General features: G+C 29.0%; 1 protein-coding gene across 1 annotated transcript; it reads right to left on the minus strand.

Moving 5' to 3' along the window:
- Positions 1–1,277: 1,277 nt before the first annotated feature.
- On the minus strand, positions 1,278–6,633 carry Bma-hex-2.1 (Uncharacterized protein; the record flags this gene model as incomplete). Its single annotated transcript, XM_043082157.1, has 13 exons — positions 1,278–1,469; positions 1,699–1,889; positions 2,178–2,301; positions 2,763–2,888; positions 3,785–3,927; positions 4,178–4,299; positions 4,418–4,542; positions 4,707–4,829; positions 4,967–5,187; positions 5,385–5,493; positions 5,806–5,958; positions 6,228–6,299; positions 6,502–6,633. The coding sequence occupies 13 exons, from the start codon at positions 6,631–6,633 to the stop codon at positions 1,278–1,280; spliced, it is 1,833 nt and encodes a 610-aa protein (XP_042938091.1).
- Positions 6,634–12,975: the final 6,342 nt, after the last annotated feature.

A 12,975-nucleotide genomic window follows, 5' to 3' on the forward strand; every position in this document is an offset into this window, starting at 1 on the left:
ATATGTTAATGATTGCATCCATGAAAATTTTTCTCTTCAAGCACAAAGTTGAATTTACGACTATTCACATGATGACCCCTATTTCTATTGCAATATTTGTGGTATTTTCAACATTAAAACTTTTGACAACTGATTGCTACGAACTGAGATAATTTAAGCGAAATATTCGACAATGTCCCCATTGAGTAAAATGTTAAAAAGATTGTACTTGAATAACTTTCCGGAAATCTGGACAACCCGAACCGTAACATCAATGTAATCTGATTTAAACAAAAAGAAAGAGATTTACAGTGAACAAAAACTGCACATTATATTTTACATTTTTATAGATTCTCTAATACAATTGTTAATATATTACAAAAAAGAAAAAAAATGTTTCAAATTTATTGCATTTCCTACTTGAAATAAATTCTTTATGTATCTGCAATTAACGTTGGATGAAACGAATAGTTTTTGAATTCTCGAGTTGATTAAAAAAGAGTTAATTGGAGGTAGGAAAAAAATAAGCAATTCGAGTAACGAATTGGAAAGTAACAATAATTTCTTTGAGATATTAATTAAGAAAAATTTATTTATGAAGTAACGATTCTTTGATTCGGTTTGTCAAACTTTCAACATCGTTTTTTCACTAGCGGACTATAAATAGCGGAAAATTCAGTTGCAACTGCAAAATGAAAAATCTAATTAGGATGATGGGAAATGAAAATGACTATTAATAGTAAAAATGATAATGGTAATAACAATGATAATAATAACAATAATAATGATAATAATAATAGTAACATAGTAATAATAATAATGGCAATAATAACGATAATAGTAATAACAATAATAATAATAGTAATAATAGCAATAATAATACTAATGAATTAATTTCGTTTCATTTCCAAAAATGGAGCAATATTATGAAATAAAATAAATTGGCAAAAGAGAAATCAATGCCAAGCAAAACAAAAATTATAAGGCTTGAAACTGTTTAATAAACAAATACCCGATTAATACGATTGAAAGCTGATAAATGATAAAGCAGCGATGAAAATTAAAAAAGAAAAAGAAAATTGTTAAAACTTCAGGTTTTTTGCGTAAGATATGCTCCATATCCAACTTGATACTGAATTCATTAAACTAAAGTAATGATAATCAGAAATGACTTTCTGTTAAAAAATGATACAGGTAGTTTTTGATATTGAGAAGAAGAGAAAGAAAGCACTTACGAAGGAAGAGAGGACGAGGAGAGAGAGAAAGAGTTATAAGAAATAAAAATGAAAATGATGAAATTACGATGCTTGCATCTCTTTCCTTTTGATGTCAAAATTTCTAACAGTGAATGTTCGTCGCATTTTAAGTTCAGAAATGTGTTGCAATAGTTCCCTCAATTGCTCTATAATCGGATCAGTATATTCATATAGCCATTCATCGATTGTATTTTTCCGGAAAATTGGCTGCATCAAAGACTGGATCATTTTGGTCTAAGATTGAAAATGGTTTTTATGTTAAATAAATAAATATGTATGTAAGAATATTAATGGTTTATAATTAAATTCTAAATTCTCCAAAGGATAAAATATTTTCCGTTATTTTCTTATTAACTCGTTCTTCTCACCTGTCCGTCCTCGTTTTCTTCTTTGCAAACCAGAAATGAAAATGCATACTTCCAAAATTACTAACTTTTCATGCTGTGCCAGAAAAATAACATACCAAATTAAGCATGTCACTAATATGCATTTCAATGATGCTTTTCATTTGCAGCAAATACCACAACTGGGTGTAACCATGGTGTACATTGAATCGATTGAGCCAACCTTTTACCTGGTGACTCTCAAAAACTTCACTTTTGATCACTTTGATATGATTACGTAAGGAATGAATAACACTGAATAATTCAACACCTGTAATTCCTCCTTCTCATATAGCAGTAGATAAGATGACCAAAATAAAGAATCTCAATTCTCCTATTCTTTAATTCAGATCAATCCAATTGATATTATTTTACACCAATGACAATGTCATCGCTTGATAATGCTGATCTCACAAATAATTAACACAAAAAATCAGGTTAAAATTTTTAGTAACCGATGTCGTACACCTGTATGCATATAATGCATTCAGATTAATAAGAAAGAAATGCTCATAAACACATGTTTGATATCGAATTAATTATAAATATATAAAAAAACCTGGGAAGTCGCAGGAATCAAATGAATGCATGTATTCTAATGAGATTCTTGATGTACAATTCAGTGCAGCAGTGACAGATTTAATTATCGATTGAGTAGAAAGTTTATCACCTGCTTTTGCTACCTGAACAAATTAATGGCAGCAAATGTCATAATATTGAGATTAAAAGAAAAAGCAGACGCAGCCATCTTGAAAAATGTTCAGTGACATAAAAGTACTACAAAGTTGAGTGGATAAAATTTTTTTTCTGTCTAATTTATGTTAGTTAATTGTTTTTCCATTTAATTGTTTAATTATTTTTCTATTTAATTAATTATGAAAATTTTTAAAAAATGTTGAGTGAGATCATTTAGATTGCCCAATCATTCCTATCTTTCATAAGCATCTAAGAAATGTCATTTGTTTCACATGCAAGATAGTATCTTCTCAACTTGCTTTAAAGTTTGGAGAAAACATTCCACAGTCACAATGCGTACATTTCATCCATTAATGTTGATTCAGATTAGGTCTTAAAATTTAAGTATTTCTAATTCAAATTTTGATAACTTTGAATTGAAAATATTTTTGATGGAGTACTAACTTACTAGAAGATTTAACACAACTGATGGAAGTGCTACCGGAAGAAGTTCGCATAATACTGCAAAGTGATCATATCGTTGCCAACCGGTTATGATTAAACCTCGGAATGTACGAAATAATGTGCCATATGTCTAAAGTTTAGCAAAAATATATTTCAAATGTTAACAGTTTCCTTTTACACTTCTCTGCTTTACTAAAATGGTTGTATCGATTGTCTCTAGTAATTTGGCGACTTCACATAGCTACGAAAATTGAATTCAGTTTTAGTATTGAATTTTGATCATAAGCTTAGATCTTGAATTTAATTTAGACTTGCATGGCAATAGAAGGGAAACAGGAAAATATTAAAAGTAGGAATAAAATTTTGTATGTTTATAATTAACCATAGATTATTTGCATTAGCTATTGTAGTGAGGCAAATGGCAATTTCAATTAAGCATTAAAAGATTAGAAGTGCACATAAGATAGTTCAGCTAGAAATAATAAGGAAGAACTGCAATGCTATGTTTCTTTTTTTTTTTTTTTGAGAAAAAAAGTAACCCAAAAAAGAACGTCTTGACAAATATCTAATGATTCTAGAATTCAATAAGCGCAAATGTCGTGTACAGTGGTCATCCATCTAGCATTAGATTAATAAATCTTCACTTCTGCAGCCCACTTTTTAAATTTTCATTTCATAAATTGAAGTGTATTTAATTGTTTCATTTTTGCTGCTTGCAATGAAGAAATGCTCTCATCAAAACATTTAAATTTGATTTGCTACAAAATTCTAATCATTCCGCTGTGGTAATTTCTTTCTAACAAAGCTATTTAATATTCAGTTTCAATTTCAAATTTTCAATTTTTCAGCATCAAAAGGGATCTTTTTTACCTTAGCTCAAAACAGGTAGCGAAATAATATTCAACAAACGCACTCATCTATAGAGTTACTACATCACTGAGAAAGTAGTTAGAAGTTTGACATTGATTAACACTTAGATCTTGAATTTTATGTAAATATTATTATTGAACATTAAAAAGAACTTACTTTCCGATGTGTAATCCATGACTTATTGTTTCGAAAATAATGCTTCAAATCCAAAAACGCTGATAATGGTCCATTGGCTCCTTTGTAAGCGGATGAGCCCCAAACTATTGGGAATTTTGCAGCCAGAGAATTCCATGTGAACTCTTGCAAAATAGATTAGTTTTACCTTGCAAAATAATCAAAAAAATCTTTAAAGTTTCATAAAATACGCATTTGCCAATAATTTTAACAAAAGTCTCTGAAATTTTCCAGAAGATTCCCAAAATTTTTGAGAAAGAATATTTAGAAGAAAGTTCACTGAGATAATATTTCACTAGGATCTTTGTCTATCGTAATTATGATACATACTTTGCAAGCATTATTCTGCGATACAAATAAATTCAAAGATTATACCATTTTGCTGCTGCAACGTTTCGGAATAATCCCAAACCACCACTTCTAAGAGTTGATCCAGATGATAGAACTCGATCAATGAAGATTCAAATAATTTAATCATATCGTACCATGCTAACACTCTGGAATCTATGCTTCCTGTATAATTAGTTTCTGATGTTAATGAAAAAAAAAAAAGAACTTTTGTTGCTATTAAGCATAAATTAGCTGCGTTTGAAATAAAGGTAATCACCTTCTTACCTGACATTTGGAATTAGAGTTTTGATGTAATTTGCAATTTTTGCTAAATGCATTGCTGCAAGATTATCTTTTCCCTTATTTTTATTTTCTTTAAGCCATCGACGATCTTTCAAACATTCACCGAACTGAAAAGCATCATTTGATGGAATTTTACTTAAAAATGCATTTAAAAATGGTTCAATCGATTCTTTTAAGATGCATAAAACGACTGTCTGATGATCACAGTTTTGCAAGTTTAAATTTTGTGGAATTAAAATTTCCAGTGGAAATGTAAAATGAAGCAAAAAACCTGGAAAGCTTCGTCAGCACCAATGTGAAAATACGTTATTCCGAATGGTTGATGAAACTGGACAACCTGCCGTATAGCGTCCAAAATTACTGAAACACCATCATCATCTGCTAAACAGATGACCTGTAATTAACTTTCATAGATGGCATTATTCTTACGTTTAAAGATGAAAATATATTTGAAACAAACTAAAGATAATTTAGTTGAGTTTAACGCTATCATTCTAAATATACATTTAATTGGTTCAAGGCAACCTGTACCTGTGGGAACATGTCGTTTTGTCGGTATTGCCTAAATTTTTCAACTTTAAGAATCCATTCTAAATGTCCAAAAGTTGGCACAAGCGGTATAACATCAAGCTTGAGTGATTTGGCTGTTTCCAAAAAATCACGAACTTCTTCCACCGTGTAAGCATCACTATTACGATTCTCTGCTAAGATACCACTGAATGGAAATGTATCTTCCCATTCTAGCAAAATTCCTGAAATATAATTTTTTTTCTTTTCAACCTAAACCACTAGTCTGGAATTACTACTTATGCAATTCAAGCAAATTTTGGATAATCTAAAGAAGGAAGTTATAAACAATAAAACTATAGCATGAAATCAAATACCGATAAAGCGAACAGTTCAAGCTAAAAAGAATGTTTATTTTCGATAAAACAAACTAAAGACAAACCAGTAGCGCCATTCGCTTTTATAAGCCTTAATACTTCCTTCAAATATGATATTTTTGGTGCAGCACCTTTCAAATCAAAATGAATAATCCTATTTGCATAAAATGATTCCTGGAAACTTAGGACGATAAATAAAAATTTATTGCAACTCAAATTTTAAAGGAATGAACGCTATTTTTAATGAGAAAACAACGAAAACAAAAATATTTATTTAGTTGAAAGAAGAAATTTTAAGGCTCGTTAACAGCATCTAAAATCCCGTTTCACATTTCTATGGTTTATTAAATAATTACAAATCGACTAAGGTCGGACAACTGAAGAAAAGAAGAAAATAATGCCATGATTTTCAATATCGAATTCATTCAGTTGAACTAGAAATTAGAAAGCATTCTAAGACGAAATTATAATTCTAAATGGATATACATCGTAAGAAGCTTTAGTGCTATTTTGCGCTTCATCCTGCTTTTGTATTCTCACTGAATGTAGTGATGTTAATGACTGCTTAAACGGTGCTACCGTTTCCAGTTTAGACTTCCGGTCATCCTTTTTTTCAGCCAGTTCCTGGACAGATGTTTCCTAAAAATTAAGATGAACTTTTGCATTAAAAACAACTAATTTTCATACTTATTGTGGCTTAAAAATGTTGTCAATACTAGATTCTTTTTCGATCCACTACTTTGTACGATCCGGGATATCTCGTAACTATGACTCGATTACCGCTTTCTCTTAGATCTAATCCCAGAGCGCGGTTATAATTCACATGAGAAGCTTAATAGATGCATTCATTATAGCAATTTGAAAATAGCGTAACAAACATTCCATTTTAGTTTCTGCAAATCCTTTACCGTTTGAAATGAGCTGTGTATTACTTCTTTGCTATCAAAATCTCGAGGATATTCCGTGTGTACATCATCTTCCTGAATTAAATTTTGTAACTATTTTCCTTTTTCTTACTCGCATTTCTGTTTAATGATTCATTGACTTCCTTTAATTAGATTCTTTTACTTAAAAGATCGACCAATTTCTGGCATTGCTTATTTTAAACTAGCAAACTTAATATTTATATATGACTTTTTCGAAAATTAAGTAAAAAAATGAATGGTCAATGAACAGTACTACCTGCTTATAACTGGGAAGACCGAGAGTAATTTCAAGAATAATACAACAAAATATAAAGATCAAGAATGTTCGGAGTGTAAAGAACCTCCAAATTCTACATCTGAGCCACCGAGATCGTGAGATGATACTCATAGCCTGAAAAATTACCTCAAAATTTTGTAAAATTATATTCAAATGCGTGTAACTGTATTAATACGAAAAAAGTAAAAATTAAGTATTTCCTTTTCCATAATAACATTATCAGGAAGCACTTAATTAAGAATGAAACAGATCCAGAATTCGGTGAAATTCAGAAACAGAAGAAGCATAACCGCTTAAAAAGTATGATAAAAATATCATAAAATGCCTAAAAACTTTTTATCTTCATTTAATGAAATCTCTTGTTTATTGTTATGCAAATTTTTTTCTTATTATCTGTCTCACTACTTTAACTTACAGAAGATAAAATTAATGAAATTTATTCAAATCGAATTGTGCTTATTTTCATTTTCTGTTGTTTATAGGTGAAATACTACTGTTTCCATAAATGATACCACTCATATTCATGAAATGCACCACTAGAATTGCTCTATTTTTGCTAAAACATAATTTGCTTAATCATAAAATCATATCAGTTGCCAATAAAATTTTTGTCATTTTAATTTAAATATATCTGAAAATATTGAAGCAAATAAATTACAAACAAAAAATGATACTTTCATTTAAGCAATTTAAAGATTTAAGGAAAAAAGAGAAAATATGATAGTGAAGGGATGAATTTAAGGTTATTATAAGTTTAACATACTTGCTGATCAGATGAAATCTTTTAGATGGGATCTTCAAATAACATAACATCAAAAATTTGCATTTCAATATTTGTGTACTAATAAGTGGGAATGGTGAGCAGTGTTAGATCGGTAAAGCATAAAAGATGTTTATATGGTCAAACACAGGATTAGATGAGAAAGCGCAGTTGTACCAATCACCAATCACCATTTCCCATCGATTCAGAAATCGGCCATCTGTCATGATCTGTAGCCAATAATGCAGTAAAAATAATTGGATGATGATTCAATTTATCGCATCGCTGATTAAATAAATATGGTAATTATAGAATAAAGTTAATGAAGCTTATCACAGTTCATGTCCTAATTATTCATAAATTGCTTATCATACTGATATGGATAGTTTGATATTTTAATCATTTTTCAGCATTTTTCTAAGGTAAAAAGTACTAAAAATAATGTAGAATAAAGAATAAGTGGACATTCTCCTATTATTATTAATCCTGACCAAAGGACTGCTTTCTTACTCATATCATTATTCATTTATTTGAATATGAAGTAATCAAATTATGACATTATAATTCCTTTATTGGTCGCATATAACTTATACTTTGCTTAAATACTGTTAATTTACTTTAGTTTTTTTATATTCAGTTCTAAAAATGAAGTTCTAGATGAAAATATTATTGTGTGATATACTAAAAGAAAATAACGACTAACTGAAATTGAGGGAATTTTCGAATGCAAGAAAGATGGTAAGACAGTGAAAGAAACAAGTCAATCGATAATGAATTAAGTATACGGAATAACTATCCGATAGGTTAAAGATTTATTTAATCCCTTTAAAAATAAAATCTTACTGCAACTTTGATATTTTCAAACAAAAGTAAAGAAAATGATTGCTTCAGTAAAAGTTACAAATTATCGAATACAGTCCAACTAATAAATATATAATTCATTTGATTTTCAAAAAAAAAAAAAAACATAATTCATTAGTCAATTTAAATTTTGTAAAGTTGTGTTAGTTATTGACAATTCAATTGACGATTGTGTCATAATATGTATTAGAAAAGCGTATTGAGAACAAACAAGACTATAAATCACTGAAGCAATTTAATTTATAAAAATTTCAAATGCAAAAAAAGCACAGCAAATTTTTTTTGCGTGATGTATTAAAAAATTACGACTAATTGAAATTGAAGGAATTTAAAAAAAATATAAACTTTTATAATAGTATTAACGGTTCACCTAGATCAGACTAATACACTAATAGCTGCAAGATTATAACTGAATAATGATTTATGTCATTTTATTACAATTAATTACATTGTTCGTCCATTTCGATCATGCATCATACATTCTGCAAATCTGAAATTTCTATGTATAACTGACCTCTTAGTTGACAAAAAATTAATTAAGTGAAAGGAGTAAGAGATAATTAAATAATAGAGCTAAAAAATTTTGTGCATAAATTGCCAATAAAGGAAAACTTTTATGTTTAGTCTTCCCACTTGCGCTCTGTTCACCACTTACCGCTTCTTCCAGACATTATCTTAAAAAACAATTCTATAAATAATTTTTAGATAAACAAGTTCTGTTTTTTTCGGAAAAGACTGCCAACGATATTTTAAAGACTCTTAAATTTTTAGAAAGAAAGTGAAAGATGGTTGCTCTCAGTGAAGTTTTATTTCTTTAAAAAAAAGAGAAGCAATTTGACAAATGTTGAAATTTTGATAAAATTGCAACAAAAATGAGAGATTAATTAGTGAGTGAGATGATCTTTATGATCGATCAGATCAATGTATCGTTGTTTTGTTCTGAGTCTTTCTTTCCAATGAACTTTTGCAAGGTAAACCATGCATTATTTGATGAATTCCATACGAATTTTTCTTGATCAAATATCAAGAATTACTTTTAAAAAAATTTGAATTAAAAATTAAAACTTAATTTTTCCTATGAATGGATACTTTTAATAAATATGTATGCAATCTCAGACGCTTAGAGCAGGACGAATAAAGTAAAGTTGTCTCAAAATTCAACTTTAGTTCAAGTGAAATGATTTATGATTTAAAATGAAGAATCAAAGATTTAAAAAAAAAATATCTAAAATCTTTTCTTAATAAATCTCACTTTTGCATTTCATTAATTTCTCTTGCTTGAACAAAAATTGGCCTATCAGAGCAGAGTGATAAAACATCTGTCCAGTGGAAGTAACTGATAAGTGACACTGATCTTTCTTTATATTAATTCACATCTGCCATCTTTAATGATTTCCAGAGCTTTATAATGTAGGCATGAAAGCGTGCATTTCAATGCCTTTAAAGTTAAATTTAAGTAGACAGAAAAAACTGAGTCCCAAGTCTCTTTGTAACTGTAACACTTATAATTGAATGCTGCATTAACCGAGAATCTTTTTTAGCAAATTTCAAGGAAAGCTGTGAATCATTTCAAAACTATTTCTGAAATATAAGTGGTAGATGTGAAAATTTTTAATGAAAAAGTAATTATGAAGAAATGACTTCGCAAAATTTATATTATTCTTGACCAAATCTTGTAGCATATAAAATGCATTATTTGCAATACATTTTGTTAGAATACAAAGCAATGTTTTCATTTAAATAGAGTTCGTGAAATAATACATTAACTTAGATCCTTTTAATTGGTTAAAAAAAGAAGTCTGAAATAAAAAAGTAATTCTAAACTCACAAACACCTCGAATAAAAGAACATTTCATCAAAATTAGATCCTAGTGCTGTGAAAGGATTATTTTCAGTTTCTATTTATCACTTAATGGTATGAGAAGATAAAATTCAAATAATATAATAATACATTGTATATTTGCAGTCACTTTTGAAATGTAAAAGTGTGCAAATGAAATTTTATGATACTACACTGACCATACGAAATTAAATAATTCATTTGAATTGTTGCGCTTCGCTTAATTTTTATCCATTTCGATAGGCATTGCAAAAAAAAGAGAAAAAACCAATAATATCATATCCGTGAAATGATAGAAGGAAGACGGATCGGTGATTATACTTTGTAATCTTTTGTCTGTCTAAGAACCAGTTGTTGACATATTTTGTAAGGAATAGAAAGTGACTGTCAAGTGAAACAAATGAGGTTTGGGGTATTATGACGTTTTGTTGAAGGACAAATACAGAAGAAAAACTAACAATAAATGTTTATTTCTTCAACAACCGTTTGACTTATCTTTCTGATTGTTTATCATTCATTCTTCAATATAATTGAATATTATTAATTCACTTTAACTTCATTTCTTTCTTACTTCAATTTATTTTTATTTTAATCATATAAATCCTATAATACTTCGACTTCACATCCTTCTTATGTCAATAAATTGCTGTAAAAATTAGTAATAATGAAATGTTGTTCCAATCATTGATTAAAAAACGACTAATTATATCTGACTCACAAATTTTGAGAAGTTTTCACACAATAAACCGCTTAATATTGAATGCTAAATTTCTGAAAAATAATATTTGAAAATTGTCTTCTTTGCTTGTGATATCAACAAATATCATCAAAAAAGATGAAAATAGCATGAAATTAAGACAGATCGCTGCATTTCAAATTGTCAAAAATAAAATTATCATAACAACTATTTACTGTAGTTATTAACGTTAACGTTAAAATTAAAATTAGAACAAGGAGAACTGCTCGCAGATCAAATTGAAAAGGCATTCGTATAAAATAAAACACTGAAAAGAGTTTTTAAATAGTTTTTTTTTTTTTTTTACCGCAGATAGTTTAACAACTTAAAAAAAGAACTGAACTCCGAATTTCAACTATTATATAACTAACTTTAATTGCTTATTTTTCCTGCACTTTTTTCTAATTCTTCAAATTATGCCTTTAACGGTTCATTTCTGATCTGCTTACACTTCAATGTTTATTTTTTGATCTTTACTCCAAATTTTATCTCTTGCAAAAGGGGAAAAAAAAAAAACCATACTTCTACCATCTTATCGATGCTCCCTTTCATTGAAAGACCACTTATTTTCTAAACGATCAGTTTCTAAATGCAACATTTTGAAAAAAAAAAAAAATTTTAACATCCCAGCCAGTATTCCATCAATGCAATGGCAAATAATTAATCATATTGAAATTGATCGCTCCTGCTTAACTTTTAGAAAACTCTAAAATTTTCTCGGGAACTTGAATAAAAACAAGTTTTGAGCTGATAATTTGAAACTGACTTTCATTGGTCATGTAGGAAGAGTCCAATGAAAGAAATGAAAGATCATTTTTTAAAAAAAGCCGTGGTGACCATTTAGGAATGATGTATATTGTTGAGACCATTGGTATAATTTTTCCCTCATTAATCAAATTAAGTTCTGGATTGTAATTTGTTCAAGTTAAACTTATTTTTGATTACTTAATATTAATTTCAACATTGCAAATGCTTATTTTGGTCCGAAAAAAAAAAAACAATTGCTGAGAACTGAACTAATGAATAATTTAAAATAAAAATGATCATAAATTGCAAAAAATGGTGACGCTCTATTATGATTTCATGATTACATTTTTTGATAAATGATTGAATGGCACGGAAGAATAGTAACTTGACCTCGAGGTAGATCAATTCATTATATAAGTGAGAAAAGTTTACAATTTTGAAATTTTTTAGAAATAAAGTTCTATCCTTAACATTAATAAGAATTAGTAGTGATAGCAGCAATAAACGAATGTGTTAGAAATAATAAAACTAATTAATGCCTAAATCATAGGCGAGATTTCTTCCCACTTTCAAAAGAATAGTTAAAATGTGGTCGGTGACACGTGTTCGGCCTTAAAAAAATTTTTTCCAATTAATAGCAGTAATTAACCGCTAGGAATGAGCAAATAAAAATGAAGCATTCTGTGATAATAATTACTATGAAACAGGTGGTTGACAAATAGACGTTATTGGAAGACTGGGAGATGTAATCAACTGGCGAAGAGGATGATGTGAGAGGGAGGTAGTGAGGAATGGAGGATATTTTAAGGTGCCCATTGAAGATACGAGGATTGGTGACAGAGTGACACATAACTACCCGAAATCAATTAATCGTAAATAATGGGTGGTTTGATGGATCGAACTGTAAACAGATCTTTGACACTCACTTCACGATTGCTCGCTCACCTGACCAAAGGGATTCTTTTCTCGATACTTTATGGTAAAATGAACAATTAAGCATTGTTCATTGTTGAGCAAATTGCTTATAGTTGTGGCAGTGAATCAGAGATAAAATCTTAGTTTGCATATTTCATTCTAAGGCTATTTTTTAAACTCAGACTTATTAAATCCCATTTGTTCGATTAATAGATTGACTAAATGTGAAGCTAACAACGAAATGGAGGGAAAGAAATTAGAGAGGGTTGAAATGGAAGAGAGATAAAGAAAGAAAGAAGGGAAGAGGGTATGTTGAATGTATGAAAAAGGTAAACAGGTGGACAAAAAGCCTTCGTTGTAAGGGAAATATGCTTTTATAAAATTTTATGATTGTTTGTTGAAGGTGAGGTATAGACATTTTGTGGGTTAGGAATTCAGTTAAACGGTTACTGATTCTGTTTTTTTTACCAAAATGCAAAACTAAAAAATTGCAGTTGACGAGGAGAGACACTGGAGGGAAGTAACTAATCTGGTTAAGAAGAAAATTCTTAAATAAATTTCATACTTTAACTTTCACTTCGATAAGAAGGCAAA

Source organism: Brugia malayi, assembly GCF_000002995.4.
Source record: "Brugia malayi strain FR3 genome assembly, contig: Bm_v4_Chr4_scaffold_001, whole genome shotgun sequence".
In the NCBI taxonomy this organism is placed as follows: domain Eukaryota; kingdom Metazoa; phylum Nematoda; class Chromadorea; order Rhabditida; family Onchocercidae; genus Brugia; species Brugia malayi.